General features: G+C 35.2%; 5 protein-coding genes across 5 annotated transcripts; 2 read left to right on the top strand and 3 right to left on the bottom strand.

Annotated features, from left to right (window-relative positions):
* On the bottom strand, positions 1-1,418 carry LOC135125313 (zinc finger protein 239-like). The gene is made up of 3 exons (XM_064050796.1): positions 1,186-1,418; positions 378-1,057; positions 1-323 (listed from the first exon to the last, which is right to left on the bottom strand). The coding sequence occupies exons 1-3, from the start codon at positions 1,342-1,344 to the stop codon at positions 71-73; spliced, it is 1,092 nt and encodes a 363-aa protein (XP_063906866.1). The 5' UTR covers positions 1,345-1,418; the 3' UTR covers positions 1-70.
* A 72-nt stretch (positions 1,419-1,490) lies between these two features.
* Positions 1,491-3,408, top strand: LOC135125312 (tRNA (guanine(37)-N1)-methyltransferase-like). The gene is made up of 3 exons (XM_064050795.1): positions 1,491-2,856; positions 2,903-3,013; positions 3,088-3,408. Exons 1-3 carry the CDS (start codon positions 1,506-1,508, stop codon positions 3,090-3,092), a joined length of 1,467 nt encoding a protein of 488 aa, XP_063906865.1. The 5' UTR covers positions 1,491-1,505; the 3' UTR covers positions 3,093-3,408.
* LOC135125314 (zinc finger protein 239-like) lies at positions 3,301-4,611 on the bottom strand. Its single transcript, XM_064050797.1, has 3 exons — positions 4,428-4,611; positions 3,752-4,379; positions 3,301-3,695 (listed from the first exon to the last, which is right to left on the bottom strand). Exons 1-3 carry the CDS (start codon positions 4,569-4,571, stop codon positions 3,406-3,408), a joined length of 1,062 nt encoding a protein of 353 aa, XP_063906867.1. The 5' UTR covers positions 4,572-4,611; the 3' UTR covers positions 3,301-3,405.
* An 8,794-nt stretch (positions 4,612-13,405) lies between these two features.
* Positions 13,406-14,628, top strand: LOC135125316 (zinc finger protein 91-like). The gene is made up of 2 exons (XM_064050800.1): positions 13,406-13,536; positions 13,589-14,628. The coding sequence occupies exon 2, from the start codon at positions 13,611-13,613 to the stop codon at positions 14,580-14,582; it is 972 nt and encodes a 323-aa protein (XP_063906870.1). The 5' UTR covers positions 13,406-13,536; positions 13,589-13,610; the 3' UTR covers positions 14,583-14,628.
* Positions 14,629-14,634: 6 nt separating this feature from the next.
* LOC135124845 (gastrula zinc finger protein XlCGF46.1-like) lies at positions 14,635-16,110 on the bottom strand. The gene has a single exon (XM_064050068.1). The coding sequence runs from the start codon at positions 16,108-16,110 to the stop codon at positions 14,635-14,637; it is 1,476 nt and encodes a 491-aa protein (XP_063906138.1).
* Between the last annotated feature and the right edge of the window lie 1,154 nt (positions 16,111-17,264).

Consider the following 17,264-nt stretch of genomic DNA (forward strand, 5'->3'; position numbering starts at 1 on the left):
AATAATATATATGTATATTGTCAGACTTAACTACACTGAATTAATTTTCGCTACAGGCTATCCAACGCACTCATAGCAAATACCCCAACTCCGACGAGTGTGACGTCAAATGCGACCGAAGCGCATGCGCTTGGATAAACCCTTTGTTACAAATCGGGCACACATGCGCCCTTTCATCCGTGTGTATTTTCCCATGTACTTTCAGACTACTCATCCGATTGAACGACTTTGAGCACACTTCACAAGTGTAGGGTTTCAAACTAGTGTGAATGATGGCGTGTCGTTTCAATCTAGTGGACGACGGGAATGCTTTGTCACATACACTAAAACACACCCATTAAAAACAATATAAAACAAAAAACCCTGTTGCTACCTACTCGCACTTAAAGGGTTTCTCTCCAGTGTGAATCCTCATATGTTGTACTAAATGCGACTGCATTGACATCGTTTTCCCGCATACATTACACATGTAGGGTTTTTCTTTGGTGTGTGATCTCATGTGGTACCCTAAATCAGGCGCTTGCCTGAAACCTCTACCACATATGGAACACAGGAAGGGTTTCTGACCCGTGTGGACCCTCATATGCGCCGTCAAAGTCCCCGACTGTCTATATCTTTTTCCACATAGTTTACAAACGTAGGGTTGCTCACCCGTGTGACTACGATTGTGGTAAAGCAGAGAACTGCACTGTTTGAAACTTTTACCGCAAGTTTTACAAGTGTAGGGTTTTTCTTGAGTGTGGTTGCGCATGTGCACGCGAAGACTGTTAGAGTACTTGTAGGATTTGTCACAAATCGTGCAACTATAACTCTTTTCGCTGCTTGTTTTACTAATTGGCTCATTTTCCGTCTGCTTTAACGCGTCTTGGTCATTTTTGACGCCTTCGTCCACCAAAAATACGCTTTCTTCGATTGACTTTACTTGTGAACATTGTTTTAAATACGTTTCTAAAGCGGCCTGGGAGCGGCTGCACTGTTTTTGGAATTTGAACGACACATGGGCCAGTTCTACACACTTCATGCAGATCATGGACGGCAAACCATCATTGTTTTGAATCTTAAAAAAAAAATTGGGTTGGTAACACTGCGACAAAGGTGGCGCCATGCGGCGACCACTCAAACTAAGCAATGCGGTGATTTTTAAGTCACCAATTTACAATAAAACATGAACTAATCGCATTTTACCTTCAGAGACAACACATTTGTTAAAATTTCGTACACACAGGGAATTTCTTCTTGGGTGTGTTCCTCGTAGACCTCACTATAAATCGAAAACATGTGGTCGTTTTCTGATAAACAAACCCGACAGATTTTACTCAAATCGTGAATTATTAAACCCTCCATGCTATTTAATTTTATTAACGCTTGTTTTTGTGTTGTGGAGGTTGACGTTTGACAGTTAGGAATGAGACAATCAATTCGAGTGCATTCGAACTACTCCAAGTGAGTCGGTTATTTGTCTTCCAACTGTCAAAAGTCAAAAAGTAAGTTACCCAAAAACGTGCATGTTTACCGTCGGTTTTTACAAATTCGCCCCAAAATTGTTACCCAAGATTGGTAGAATTTGCAATACACGTATCCATTTAACCCCCAACATGACTCACAACCCTAACCTCTTAAAACCCCCAGAGCACGTGTCAGGTCTCACCACTCTGAACAAATCTCTATTCGAAAAAACGGTCACTTTACCTTGTCTCGTAATAAAAGACGTGAAAATCTCGTCAGTTCTACCCCACGTGAAGAAATTTTTACTAAAATTGGATAATTTCAAACCTGTGAGAAACATCTCCGAAAATGAAGCCCACATCTACTTAAACCCGGACCTCGTGACCCGGTGGAGTGACTTAAGTGCAGACACCCCCCTTTTGACTGAGAGTAACCTACAAATGCAAACGTGCACCCTCACGTATGACAATTTCTCCCTGGAAAGTGTCCTCCGAGCCGTGTTACCCCCACAAATCGAAGGAACGTCGAGTTTCACTAAAGTGGGGCACATCGTCCACGTGAACCTGCGCGAGCACCTGCTCCCCTACAAAGACCTAATCGGACAAGTGTTATACGAAAAAGTCGCCAATTGTCGCACCGTGGTGAACAAGGTGGCTATAATCGACAACACCTACCGGAATTTCAACATGGAGGTGCTGCAAGGCGACGACGACATGTTGACTTCAGTCAAAGAAAACAAATGTGTGTTTGAGTTCGACTTCTCCAAGGTGTATTGGAACTCAAGGTTGTGTACCGAACATGAAAGAATTGTGACCATGGTGGCCAGTGGGGACGTGGTTTTTGACGTTTTTGCAGGGGTTGGACCCTTCTCTGTACCCTTAGCTAAAAAAAAGTGCCGAGTGTTTGCTAACGACTTAAACCCGGAGTCGTTCAAGTGGCTGAATCATAACCTCAAAAAAAATAAAGTGGCTTCGGGGTGCTGTGACTCCTACAATAAAGACGGAAAAGATTTTATAATGAATGAGGTTAGAAATTTATTGCCGGGGTTCTTAAACACGAAAAAAGTTTACATTTTGATGAATTTACCGGCGTTGGCTGTGGATTTTTTGGGGTGTTTTGTGGGGTTGTTTGACGATAGTGAATTGGCACAAGAGTTTGACGCTCCAGTGGTCGTTGTGTACTGTTTCGCTAAGGGTGAAAATTGCGAACAAATCGCCAAGAATTTGTTGTTCGAGAAAGTAGGCTGGGATATTAGTGACAAGATTATCGATTTGTTCAGAGTGCGGACTGTGAGTTCTTTGAAGGAAATGATGAGGATCAGATTCAAACTTGACCGGGAGATTTTAGTCAAAAGTGGTAACCAAAAACGAAAACAAGCCCCTGAAAGTGGTGATTTGACAGCCAAAAAATGTTGTGTTTTTTGAGGTTATGTTATTTATTAATTAGTGTGTCGTAGGTCGCCATGGGGAAAAACAAGAAGAAGACCAACAGCGTGTTCAAAGTGGCCGGAGCCAAGAGTCTGAAACCCAAAACCAAAGCGAAAGTGGTCAAAACGGAGCTGAAAAAGGTAATGTCAAAGTCAAGTGTCAAATTGGCGGCATTGCCAACTTAAATTTGTAAAAAATAAATTCAATTTTTCAGATTAGCATTAAAAATAAGTCAAAAATATCAGAAATTGACAAAGAATTGGTGAATCTGGAAGACAAAATTAGGAGCACGAATGAGAAAAAGGCACCAGTTAAAAAACAAGGTAAATTGCCTTCACAAGACAGTAGAAAGTCGGAAGACGCTCAACTGCAATCTCAGGCGGCGTTGGATCAATTAAATGCCATGCAGTTATAAAACACCACAAAGTCAAAAATACAAACTTCAATATATTTTCCTCTTCACTAAAAATATGTATATATATATATAATATATTAAAAAAAAAAACACTTATTTAAATATAAAATCACACAATCACTCGTTATCTTGTTCCAGCTTGAAGTGTACCCCCTCGTGCCTCTGATTCACGTGAACCTTGAGATAGTACCTCCGAATGAACCCCTTTCCACACACAGTACAAACGTGGGGCCTCTCCTTCGTGTGTACCATCATATGGTAACTTAAATGCATTTTTCGTACAAAAGCCTTGCTGCACACGTTACAAACATAGGGTTTAAGCCCTGAATGAACTGCCTCATGCCTTTGTAAATCAATCTTCTTGATAAAGGCTTTATCACACTGCTTGCACTGAAACGGCCGCTCCCCTACTCACGAAAATAAAAATTACAACAAATAATTAGTCAAACGAAACGAATCAAACCTGAGTGGGTTTTGCGGTGCCGGTCCATGTGGCACTGAATCGCGAACGACTTGCTACAAATATCGCACGTGTAGGGTTTTTCCTTCGTGTGGGTCCGCATATGGTATGTCAACCCCGTTGGGTGGCTGAATGACTTGCCACAAATCGTGCACAAGTACGGTTTAACCCCACTATGAGTGCGTGAATGCAACTTCAAATTATTCGACGAAGGAAACCGCTTCTGGCACACTTGACATTCGTAGTTTTTTTCGCCGGTGTGTACCCGCCCGTGGCGCCTCAAACAAGACTGCGAATTGAACCCCTTCCCACATATACTACACAAAAAGTGACCTTTATACTGGTGGCGCTTCATGTGTGCTGCCAAAATATATTTGTTTTTGAACGACTTGTTGCACTGAAGGCAGAAAATTACATTGTCGAGTTCGTCGTCCTCTTGGGGTTTTATAGCGGCGGGTTTAGCTTGCACGGGTTGAGTGACAGTTTCGTGGGGTTCTGGCTGCATGTGAAGGGTTTGTACCGAGGTTTGTAGAAATTTGTTCGCTTGCTCACACTGGAGCTTGAATTTGTACACGACGACGGCTTTTTCGACGCAGTTGGAGCAGATGCTGTCGGGGTGGTTTTCGAGGAGCTGAAAGCGGGGGTTAGTTATTGGTGGTGGTGGTTTTGAGGTTAGTACCTGGATTTCCGACACGAAGTTTAGGACGTCTAAAATGGGGATTGTGTTGTTATCACAGTTGATGTAGGTGTTCTTGATTTTCATTATGTTTTCGTTGCCGTGTATGCACGTTCTGCATATAGTTGCTGCCTGAAGAAAGTCCATTTTTGCGATTTTTGGGTTTGTTGATGTTGGAAGTGTCAAGTTTGACAGATTTCAAATGGAAGGCGGGTGTATGTTGGGTTGCCTATACTCAAAGCGAGATTGAAATAATTGGCAGAGATTTTAAAGATTTCGAAGACTGAAGATTCCAAAAATGATGAAAACTAAAGATTTAGAGAATTCTGAAGATTATAAAGATTTCATAAATATTCCCAGATTAAATATTCCAAAGATCGTAAAGAATATGAAAATTCTGAAGATTATAAAGATTTCAGAGATTCCATAGATTCCATATATATTGGATATTTCGAGAGTCTAGATAATCCAGAAATCCTAAAGATTCTGGATATTCAAAGACAAGAGGTTCTAATGATTCTGAAGATTTCGGAGACTGAATATTCGCAAAATTCTGAAGATTTTGAAGATTATGAAGATTCCAAAGATTTCAGTAATCCCAAAGATTCTGGATATTCCGAGACTCGAGAGATTTGAATGATTTTAAAGAATATAAACACTTTGAATATTTCTATGGTTGAAGATCCTAAAGATTCTGAAGACTGAAGATTCCCAGGATTATAAATATTCTAAAGATTTCAGAGATTCCGGAAATTCCGAGGCTAAAGATTCCAGAAACAATAAATATTCTGAAGATATTGATATTCTATATATTCTACAAACTTTAGAGATTCTAGCGAATCTAGAGTCTAAATAATTCACAGATTCTAGCGTTTCTAGAGATTCTATAGATTTTGAAGTTTCTGAATATTTCGAAAACTGAAGGTCCCAAAAATTCTGAATTCTATATATTCTACAGATTTTAGAAATTTTAACGTATCTAGATTTTAAGTAGTCTATAGCTTCTAGAGATTCTGAAAATCCAAAAAATTCTGAAGACCAAAGATTCGCAGGATTATTAATATTTTCAAGATTTAATAGATTCTGGAAATTCCGAGATTACAGATACTAGAAACTTTAAATATTCTGCAGATTTTGAATATCCTATACATACTACAGATTTTAGAGATTCTAGGGGTTTTACATTCTAAAGGTCGTACAGATTCTGAATTTTCTGAATATTTCTAAAACTAAAGGTCTCAAAAATGCTGAAGATTACAAAGATTTCGAAGATTCAAAGATTCCAGAAATTTCGAAGATTTCGTATATTCCACAAATTTCAAAAGTTCCGAATATTCTGAAACTAAAGATTCCAAAAATTATGAAAACTAAAGAATTCGAACATTTCTAACTTTTATAGGGATTCCCAAGGTTCCAGAAATTCAAAGATTCCGGATATTCCGACACTAATGATTCCAGAGATTTTAACGAATACGACGATTCTGAATATTATAAAGATTCCAACGATATTCCGAGACTAGATTGTCCAAAGATTCTAAAGAAAATGAAAATTCTGAGTATTTCGAAGACTGAAGATTCCAAAAATTCTGAAGATTATAAAGATCTAAAGATTTCAGTTATTCAAGAAATACTAAAGATTCTGGATATTCAAACACAAGACATTCTAAAGATCCTGAATATTTCGAAGACTTCAAAATTTCCAAAAATTTTGAAGATTTTGAGCATATCGAAGATTTAGAAGATTGTAAAGGTTCCAAAGGTTTCAGAAATTTCGGTAATACCAAAGATTCTGGATATTCTGAGGCTCGAGAGATTTCAGTGATTTTAAAGAATTGAAGATTTTCAAGATTTCCAAGGCTGATGATCGTAAAAATTCTAAAGACTTGACTCTTTGAAGAGTCCCAGGATTATTATAAATAATCCAACGATTTCAAATATTCCAGAGATTCCCCAAATTCCGGAAATTCCGACGTTAAAAATTCCAGAAACAATAAATATTCTGATGATTTTAGAAATTCTAACGAATCTAGTCTAAATAATCTACATATTCTAGAGATTCTAGAGACTACAGAGGATCTTGAGATTCTAGCGACTCGAGATTCTACAGATTTTGAAGTTTCTGAATATTTCGAAAACTGAAGGTCCCAGAAATTCTGAAGACTTTAAAGATTCCCAGCATTCTAATGATTTCAAGATTCCAGAGATTCCACAAATTCTTAAAATTCCGGAAATTCCGTGACTAGAGATTCTAGAAAGTCTAAATATTCTGAAGATTTTGAATATTCTTTGTATTCTGGAGATTTTAGAAATTCTAACAAATCTAGATTCTAGAAATCCTACAGATTCTGAAATTTTTTAATATTTGGAAATTTGAAGATCCCAAAAATTCTGAACGCTACAAAGATTTCGAAGATTCCGGAAATTCCAAAAATTCCAAGACTACAGATTCTAGAAACTCTAAATATTCTGAAGATTTTGAATATTCTATATATTTTACAGATTTTAGAGATTCTAATGAATTTAGATTCCAAGTAATCTACAGATTCTAGAGACCATAGAGCTAAAAATTCTAGCGATTCGAGACGTTTTAGATTCTAAAGATCCTTCAGATTCTGAAGTTTCTGAATATTTCTAAAACTGAAGGTCCCAAAAATTTCAAAGATTTCGAAGGCTTAAAGATTCCAAAGACTTCAAAGATTCCAGAAATTCCAAAAATTCTGGAAATTCTGAGACGAGAGATTCTAAAAACTCAAAATATTATGAAGATTTTGAATTTTCTATATATTCTGTAGATTTTAGAAATTCTAACAAATCTAGATTCTAGAAATCCTACAGATTCTGAAATTTTTCAATATTTGGAAATTTGAAGATCCCAAAAATTCTGAAATTTCGGAAACTGGAGACTAGAGAATTAAAAGATTCTAAGGATTTTGAATTGTTTGAAGACTGAAAATCAAAAAGATTTTGAAGATTCCCAGGATTATTTATATTCTAAAGATTTCAAAGATTCCAGAAATTCCACAAATTCCAAAAATTCCGAGACTAGAGATTCTAGAAACTCTAAATATTCTGAATATTTTGAATATTCTACATATTCTATAGATTCCATGGAGCGTCTTGAGGTTTTAGAAATTCAAGAGATTTTAGATTCTAGAGATTCTATAGATTCTGAAATTTTTGAATATTTTGAAATTTGAAAATCCCAAAAATTCTGAAGGGTACAGAGATTTCGAAGGTTCAAAGATTCCAAAGATTTCAGAGATTCTAGAAAGTTCAAAAATTCCAAAGATTTCAAAGATTCCAGAAATTTCAAAGATTTCGGATATTGGGAGACTAGAGAATTAAAAGATTCTAAGGATTCTGAATACTTTGAAGACTGAAAATCCAAAAAATTCTGAAGACTGAAGATTCCCAGGATTATCAATATTCTAAAGATTTTAAAGATTCCAGAAATTCCTTTTGAATTTTCTATATATTCTGTAGATTTTAGAAATTCTAACAAATCTAGATTCTAGAAATCCTACAGATTCTGAAATTTTTGAATATTTGGAAATTTGAAGATCCCAAAAATTCTGAAGGCTACAAATAATCGAAGGTTCAAAGATTTCCGAAATGTCGGAAACTGGAGACTAGAGAATTGAAAGATTCTAAGGATTTTGAAGGTTCTCAGGATTATCGGTATTCTAAAGATTTTAAAGATTCCAGAAATTTCACAAATTCTAAAAATTCCGAGACTAGGGATTCTAGGAACTCTAAATATTCTGAACATTTTGAATATTCTATATATTCTACAGATTTTAGAAATTCCAACGAATCTAGATTCTAAGTAATCTACAGATTCTGAAATTTTTGAATATTTCGAAATTTGAAAATGCCGAAAATTCTGAAGGCTACAAAGATTTCGAAGGTTCAAAGATTCCAGAGGTTCTAGAAGGTTCAAAGATTTCAGAGATTCTAGAAATTCCAAAGATTTCGGATACTGGGAGACTAGAGAATTAAAAGATTCTAAGGATTCTGAATACTTTGAAGACTGAAAATCCAAAAAATTCTGAAGATTGAATATTCCCAGGATTATCAATATTCTAAAGATTTTAAAGATTCCAGAAATTCCTTTTGAATTTTCTATATATTCTGTAGATTTTAGAAATTCTAACAAATCTAGATTCTAGAAATCCTACAGATTCTGAATTTTTGAATATTTGGAAACTTGAAAATCCCAAAAATTCTGAAATTTCGGAAACTGGAGACTAGAGAATTAAAAGATTCTAAGAATTTTGAATTCTTTGAAGACTGAAAATCAAAAAATTCTGAAGATTTTGAAGATTCCCAAGATTATCAATATTCTAAAGATTTCAAAGATTCCAGAAATTCCACAAATTCCAAAAATTCCGAGACTAGAAATTCTAGAAACTCTAAATATTCTAAACATTTTGAATATTCTACATATTCTACAGATTTTAGAAATTCCAACGAATCTAGATTCAATCTACAATCTACAGATTCCATGGAGCGTCTTGAGGTTTTAGAAATTCAAGAGATTTTAGATTCTAGAGATTCTACAGATTCTGAAATTTTTGAATATTTCGAAATTTGAAAATCCCAAAAATTCTGAAGGGTACAGAGATTTCGAAGGTTCAAAGATTTCAGAGATTTTAGAAAGTTCAACGATTCCAGAAATTCAAAAATTTCGAATATTGGGAGATTGGAGAATTAAAAGATTCTAAGGATTCTGAATACTTTGAAGACTGAAAATCCAAAAAATTCTGAAGACTGAAGATTCCCAGGATTATCAATATTCTAAAGATTTTAAAGATTCCAGAAATTCCTTTTGAATTTTCTATATATTCTCTAGATTTTAGAAATTCTAACAAATCTAGATTCTTGAATTCCTACAGATTCTGAATTTTTTGAATATTTGGAAATTTGAAGATCCCAAAAATTTGAAGATTACAAATATTTCGAAGGTTCAACGATTTCCGAAATTTCGGAAACTGGAGACTAGAGAATTAAAAGATTCTAAGGATTTTGAATTCTTTGAAGACTGAAAATCAAAAAATTCTGAAGATTTTGAAGATTCTCAAGATTATCAATATTCTAAAGATTTCAAAGATTCCAGAAATTCCAAAAATTCCGAGACTAGAGATTCTAGAAACTGAATATTCTGAACATTTTGAATATTCTATATATTCTACAGATTTTAGAAATTCCAACGAATCTAGATTCAATCTACAATCTACAGATTCCATGGAGCGTCTTGAGGTTTTAGAAATTCAAGAGATTTTAGATTCTAGAGATTCTACAGATTCTGAAATTTTTGAATATTTCGAAATTTGAAAATCCCAAAAATTCTGAAGGGTACAGAGATTTCGAAGGTTCAAAGATTCCAAAGATTTCAGAGATTCTAGAAAGTTCAAAGATTACAGAAATTTCAAAGATTTCGGATATTGGGAGACTAGAGAATTAAACGATTAGGATTCTGAATACTTTGAAGACTGAAAATCCAAAAAATTCTGAAGACTGAAGATTCCCAGGATTATCAATATTCTAAAGATTTTAAAGATTCCAGAAATTCCTTTTGAATTTTCTATATATTCTGTAGATTTTAGAAATTCTAACAAATCTAGATTCTAGAAATCCTACAGATTCTGAAATTTTTGAATATTTGGAAATTTGAAGATCCCAAAAATTCTGAAGGCTACAAATAATCGAAGGTTCAAAGATTTCCGAAATGTCGGAAACTGGAGACTAGAGAATTGAAAGATTCTAAGGATTTTGAAGATTCTCGGGATTATCGGTATTCTAAAGATTTTAAAGATTCCAGAAATTTCACAAATTCTAAAAATTCCGAGACTAGGGATTCTAGGAACTCTAAATATTCTGAACATTTTGAATATTCTATATATTCTACAGATTTTAGAAATTCCAACGAATCTAGATTCTAAGTAATCTACAGATTCTGAAATTTTTGAATATTTCGAAATTTGAAAATGCCGAAAATTCTGAAGGCTACAAAGATTTCGAAGGTTCAAAGATTCCAGAGGTTCTAGAAGGTTCAAAGATTCCAGAGGTTCTAGAAGGTTCAAAGATTTCAGAGATTCTAGAAATTCCAAAGATTTCGGATACTGGGAGACTAGAGAATTAAAAGATTCTAAGGATTCTGAATACTTTGAAGACTGAAAATCCAAAAAATGGCGAAGACTGAAGATTCCCAGGATTATCAATATTCTAAAGATTTTAAAGATTCCAGAAATTCCTTTTGAATTTTCTATATATTCTGTAAATTTTAGAAATTTTAACAAATCTAGATTCTAGACATCCTACAGATTCTGAAATTTTTGAATATTTGGAAATTTGAAGATCCTAAAAATTGTAAAGGCTACAAATATTTCAAAGATTTCCGAAATTTCGGAAACTGGAGACTAGAGAATTAAAAGATTCTAATGATTTTGAAGACTCTCAGGATTATCGGTATTCTAAAGATTTTAAAAATTCCAGAAATTTCACAAATCCCAAAAATTCCGGGACTAGAGATTCTAGGAACTCTAAATATTCTGAATATTTTGAATATTCTATATATTCTACAGATTTTAGAAATTCCAACGAATCTAGATTCTAAGTAATCTACAGATTCTGAAATTTTTGAATATTTCGAAATTTGAAAATGCCGAAAATTCTGAAGGCTACAAAGATTTCGAAGGCTCAAAGATTCCAGAGGTGCTAGAAGGTTCAAAGATTCCACAGATTCTAGAAATTCCAAAGATTTCGGATACTGGGAGACTAGAGAATTAAAAGATTCTAAGGATTCTGAATACTTTGAAGACTGAAAATCCAAAAAATTCTGAAGACTGAATATTCCCAGGATTATCAATATTCTAAAGATTTTAAAGATTCCAGAAATTCCTTTTGAATTTTCTATATATTCTGTAGATTTTAGAAATTCTAACAAATCTAGATTCTAGAAATCCTACAGATTCTGAATTTTTGAATATTTGGAAACTTGAAGATCCCAAAAATTCTGAAATTTCGGAAACTGGAGACTAGAGAATTAAAAGATTCTAAGAATTTTGAATTCTTTCCAAAAATTCCGAGACTAGAGATTCTAGAACCTGAATATTCTGAACATTTTGAATATTCTACATATTCTACAGATTTTAGAAATTCCAACGAATCTAGATTCAATCTACAATCTACAGATTCCATGGAGCGTCTTGAGGTTTTAGAAATTCAAGAGATTTTAGATTCTAGAGATTCTACAGATTCTGAAATTTTTGAATATTTCGAAATTTGAAAATCCCAAAAATTCTGAAGGGTACAGAGATTTCGAAGGTTCAAAGATTTCAGAGATTCTAGAAAGTTCAACGATTCCAGAAATTCAAAGATTTCGAATATTGGGAGACTGGAGAATTAAAAGATTCTAAGGATTCTGAATACTTTGAAGACTGAAAATCCAAAAAATTCTGAAGACTGAAGATTCCCAGGATTAAAAATATTCTAAAGATTTTAAAGATTCCAGAAATTCCTTTTGAATTTTCTATATATTCTCTAGATTTTAGAAATTCTAACAAATCTAGATTCTTGAATTCCTACAGATTCTGAATTTTTTGAATATTTGGAAATTTGAAGATCCCAAAAATTCTGAAGGTTACAAATATTTCGAAGGTTCAAAGATTTCCGAAATTCCGGAAACTGGAGACTAGAGAATTAAAAGATTCTAAGGATTTTGAAGATTCTCAGGATTATTGGTATTCCAAAGATTTTAAAGATTCCAGAAATTTCACAAATTCCAAAAATTCCGAGACTAGAGATTCTAGGAACTCTAAATATTCTGAACATTTTGAATATTCTATATATTCTACAGATTTTAGAAATTCCAACGAATCTAGATTCTAAGTAATCTACAGATTCTTGAGGTTTTAGAAATTCAAGAAATTTTAGATTCCAGAGATTCTACAGATTCTGAATTTTTTAAATATTTCTAAACTTGAAAATCCCGAAAATTCTGAAGGCTACAAAGATTTCGAAGGTTCAAAGATTCCAGAGATTCTAGAAGGAGACTAGAGAATTTCAATCAACATTGTAAAGATTTCAAAGATTCCAGAAATTCCAAAAATTCCGGAAATTCCGAGATTAGAGATTCTAAATATTCTGAAGATTTTGAATATTCTATATATTTTATAGATTTTAGAGTTTTTAGGTTCCACGTAATCTACAGATTCTAGAGAGCTTAGAACTTGAGATTCTAGCGATTCGAAGGTTTTAGATTCTAAAGATCCTACAGATTCTGAAGTTTCTGAATATTTCGAAAACTTCTGAAGATTACAAAGACTTCAGATATTCGGAGACTAGAAATCCAAAGATTTTAAAAATTTTGAATATTTCAAAGACCGAAGATCACAAAAATTCTGAAGAATTTGAAGATTACCAAGACTCTAGAGATTCCACAAATTTCAAAAATTTTAAATATTCTGAAACTCTAAAAATTCCAAAGACCCGAAGACTGGAGATTCCAAAATTATGAAAGCCAAAGAATTTGAAAATTCTAAATTTTATAGGGATTCCAGAAATTCCAAAAATTCCGGATATTTCGACACTAGTGATTCCAGAGATTTTAACAAATATGAAGATTCTGAAAATTTTGAAGGCTGAAGGTCACAAAAATTCAGTCCACTGTATTCTAAATAACGTTATATACCAGTTTTTATTTGCAGCATTATAAAACCTTAAACATGTTGCCAACCTGACCAAAAAAATCACAGCCACTTGGTATTTACCAACATGATTCATAAACACATTATTAATTAACAAATAAAACGTCTTTATATATTAAAAAATCCTTAAATGTTGGAGACCAAAGATTTACAATAATAAATATAAAAGGAAAAACTGAATCGTTTTATTTTATTGTATTTCAGGCGTCTAATTCCTCAGACCAATTTTTGAGTATTGATTTTATCAAAAAGGTCATAACAGATTGACAGGTGCCTGTATTACCGGCACAAAGAACGAAGAAGAAATACCAATTATTACAATATAATGAAATAGTAGTGGATTAAGTTGGTTCTTACACTGTTTATTTATCTCTTTAAACACCACTACAACCGACACTTAACAGGTTTGTTGCATTTTTAACATTAGTGAAAACCCTAACCTCACATTTTGCCAAGAGACACTCCAAAGAACCCCAAAATGCTGCTGCGATTTTACGATTGTGCCACCAATATCGAGCCATTCACGTGCAAACAATGCCCAAAGTTTCAAACCCACTGTTTGACAACCTTACAACGCCACAAAAAAGACCACAATATAACCCCCGAAGACTACATCATCAAACAATGTGAGAAATGTCTGTTCCAAACCTACTCGAAATATCTACTACTCAGACACGCTTTCTTCGACAAGTGTGCCCCCCACAATAACGCTCAAACCCCCCCAGACCCTCCAATCACTTGGTTCCACTGTAACCATTGCCCATTAAAATTCAAACGCAAAACCTACATGCAAAACCACGTCCGCAACTGCCACCGCAAACCTGAAGACATCAAGTGGTTCCACTGTGAACAATGCCCCTCGAGATTCAAGAAACACTTCAACCTGAGAGTCCACAGAGCGACGCATTTACCCGACGATCAAATTCAGTGGCTGCAATGTGACCATTGCACTTCGAAATTCAAAAACGATCGATATTTAAAACGGCACAGAAGAACGATGCATTTCGACAAAATCAAGGACGAAAAACCCGTGAAAAAGGAAAAGGTGCAAAGGCCGAAGAAACCTGTCGTGGAAATGCTTCAGTGCGACTTCTGTCCGGCTAAATATAGAACGCAATCGTTTTTGGAGAATCACTTCAAGGTCAAACATTTATCGGACGTGGATATGCCGTGGCTGCAATGTGAACTGTGCACACGAAAATTCAAGCGGAAGTGTGACTTGAGCAACCACGTCGTGGGTAAACACATACCCAAAGATCAGAAATGGTTTCACTGTGACCAGTGCGAGGCCAGATACAGAACGAAAGAACTTTTGGATAAGCACGTCGTTGACAAGCATTTGTCAAAACAGGAGGGCTACTTGTTTGAGTGTGAACATTGTTCGTATAAATTTTGGCGCAAGGGGCGGCTGCTCAACCACATTAAAGTGAAACATTTGGGTAAAAATTAATTTATTTATTGTATGTGAATTGTATAATGTGTAATAAATTAGTTTAACCGATTTATCCCCTATTCACAAAATGTTTTACAAAAATATGCCTCTGCAACAACTTCTTCAGCTTGAACCTCCCCCCACACTCGTAACACTCAAACCACTCGATTTCTCCCTCCCCCAAATGTCTCGCGATCACGTGATCCCTCAACCGACACTTCCGCTTGAATTTCGCCGCGCACTGCTCACATTTAAACCATCGAATTTCATCCTCCGGCAAGTGCAGCGCTTCCACGTGCTTCCGCAGCAGCGACTTCTGCTTAAACCTGGACGCGCACTGCTCACACTGAAACCACTGAATTTCGTCGCCCGATAAATGCACCAGTTTCACGTGCTGTTTTAAATACCTCTCCTCTTTGAATTTAGACGCGCATTGGGCGCATTCGAGCCATTGAATATTGTCGCTCGGTGAATGTCTAGCGGTCACGTGTCTCTGTAATAAGTATTTCTGGTTGAATCGAGACGCGCAGTGGTCACATTGAAACCAGTGAATATTATCGCTGGGTAAATGTTTAGCGGCGTGGATTCTCAAGCTGGTTTTCCACTTGAATTTAGCGTCACACTCTTTACACTGAAACCACTGAGTTTCACCGTCACTGTGGATCGCCGCTACGTGATTTTTGAGTGCGAATTTTCGTTTGAATTTTGACGTGCAGTGGTCACATTGGAACCACTGAATTTTATCGTCGGGTAAATGTCGCGCGACGATGTGGTTTTTGAGGTCGAAGTTTCGTTTGAATTTTGCGGTGCAGTGGTCACAGGTGAGCCAACGAATGTTGGCTTCCGGTAAATGTCGACTTCTCATGTGGGTTTTGAGCAGGAAGTTTTGTTTGAATTTGGCCGGGCATTGGGCACATTGATGCCACTGAATTTTATCTTCGGGTAAGTGCTTTATTATCACGTGGTTTTTCAAGTCGGAGTTCCATTTGAACGTGGATTCGCAGTGCGGGCACTTGAATCGGCGGATTTCGTCTTCGGGGGAGTGTTTTAGTGAAACGTGTTTGCGTAATGCGGGTTTTGACTGGAATTTGGATGGGCATTGGTCACACTGGAAACACTGATGGGTTTTATCCTGGTGTTTGGCTTTAAAGTGGATTTTTAAGTAGCTTTTGTGCTTGAATTTTGACGTGCAGTGGTCACAGTGATGCCACTGGATTTCGTCGGGGTTGGAGTGGCGGTAGTGGAGGTGTTTTTGTAAGTATCTTTTGGTCTTGAATTTGGATGGGCAATAGTCACATCGGAACCAGTTAAACTGATTTACGTTGTACGAAGCACAGTGGCCGTAGAAACTGTGTCGCAGCAATAAATATTTCGAGTGAGTTTCGAAAATACACTTTTCACACTTTTTGGTGTCTTCTTCTGTTATTTTATGGTGGTGGCGTTTGTGTTGTTGGAGATATAGTAGGCAGTGGGTTTGAAAATTTGGGCACTTTTTGCACTTGAAGGGTTCGATGTCGTTGGCACAATCAAACAAAATATTGTCCATTTTTGAGTTACTTCGAAATTGAGGTTAGATTGCCACCAACATTAAAAATGTCTATGAAGCGCGATTTTATTTTACTGAGACGTAGTGAAAATTAATATGTTTCAATTCCGCCTGCGATAAATTAATAAATAAATTTGTTTGAACACACCGTATGACAACTTTGAGATAAGTGGCTATATTGATTCGAAGGTTATACAACCAGCAATATCGAGACGACAGCCTGTTTTAAATTTACCGCCTTTGCAGTATCGTATTCTATCCTATAGGTGGCGCTAGTGTGCCTTTTTCGGTAAAGTTTTTCGGTTACGAAAAAATTTAATTCGAATGACAGATTTAAACAGCAGAAATATTTTCTTTGGTTTGTTTGTATAGAAGTCGAACGTACCCTAACCTCACTTTTCTGGAGGACTATGGCGGCATAATGTTTATTAATTTAAATTATTGTTAGGTTGAGTGGGCGGATAAAATTAATATAATTAATTAATATAAAATATAAGAACCACCCACCCACCCTGTCTCAATTGTGATGATTTTTTTATCGTCTAGTTTTTTTTTTTAGAATTCAAATGCAAGTCTTATTATTTCTCTACAAGAAATTACCATGTAAGCCACGTTTTTGAGTATCGTGTTATTAAAAAAAAAAAATTAGGTATATTAAGAAAAAAATTAAAGCCAAAGATTAAACCCCACCCATCCCTGTCCTGATCTAAATAGTAATGAAGAGTTTTCATTCGTTGGTAGACCTAGGGGCGGAGCCTAAGTGCAAAATCCATGTTTCCTGATAAAAATTTACCATTCTAAACGTGTTTAAGTTTCTAAGAATAAAAAAAGTCATCACAATTGAGAAGGGGCGGGTGGGCGGGCAGACTTCTTTCCACAACATGAAAGTTAAACATGTTCAAAATGGAAATAATATTTTTTTGCATAATTGCAAAATCCATATTTCCTTGCAAAAGTGTACTGTTTGAACCATGTTCTAAGTACTTGTTGTGCAAAGATGGCTGCCTATACTAAGAAAAAATGGGTAGAATTTTAATCACTTTAATCTTATTTTTCAAAAGTTTGGGATACTTTCGAACAAAATGCAAATTTAGAACAATTCTTAACATTTTAAAATTTTCTGTAAATTCTATAAAATCTGTCCAATTGTGATG

Source organism: Zophobas morio, unplaced genomic scaffold (assembly GCF_036711695.1).
Source record: "Zophobas morio isolate AGI-343-1 ecotype UQ-CSIRO unplaced genomic scaffold, CSIRO_AGI_Zmor_V1 ptg000008l, whole genome shotgun sequence".
In the NCBI taxonomy this organism is placed as follows: Eukaryota; Metazoa; Arthropoda; class Insecta; order Coleoptera; family Tenebrionidae; genus Zophobas; species Zophobas morio.

Coding starts and splice junctions, on each gene's coding strand:
- LOC135124845 (XM_064050068.1), bottom strand. CDS start 16,110: ATGGACAATATTTTGTTTGATTGTGCCAACGACATCGAACCCTTCAAG.
- LOC135125314 (XM_064050797.1), bottom strand. CDS start 4,571: ATGGACTTTCTTCAGGCAGCAACTATATGCAGAACGTGCATACACGGC. Junction 4,380..4,427: donor ACTTCGTGTCGGAAATCCAG/GTACTAACCTCA, acceptor CCCCGCTTTCAG/CTCCTCGAAAACCACCCCGA. Junction 3,696..3,751: donor GCACCGCAAAACCCACTCAG/GTTTGATTCGTT, acceptor TTTCGTGAGTAG/GGGAGCGGCCGTTTCAGTGC.
- LOC135125316 (XM_064050800.1), top strand. CDS start 13,611: ATGCTGCTGCGATTTTACGATTGTGCCACCAATATCGAGCCATTCACG.
- LOC135125312 (XM_064050795.1), top strand. CDS start 1,506: ATGTTTACCGTCGGTTTTTACAAATTCGCCCCAAAATTGTTACCCAAG. Junction 2,857..2,902: donor TGATTTGACAGCCAAAAAAT/GTTGTGTTTTTT, acceptor AGTGTGTCGTAG/GTCGCCATGGGGAAAAACAA.
- LOC135125313 (XM_064050796.1), bottom strand. CDS start 1,344: ATGGAGGGTTTAATAATTCACGATTTGAGTAAAATCTGTCGGGTTTGT. Junction 1,058..1,185: donor CAAATGTGTTGTCTCTGAAG/GTAAAATGCGAT, acceptor TTTTTTTTTAAG/ATTCAAAACAATGATGGTTT. Junction 324..377: donor GAGAAACCCTTTAAGTGCGA/GTAGGTAGCAAC, acceptor GGTGTGTTTTAG/TGTATGTGACAAAGCATTCC.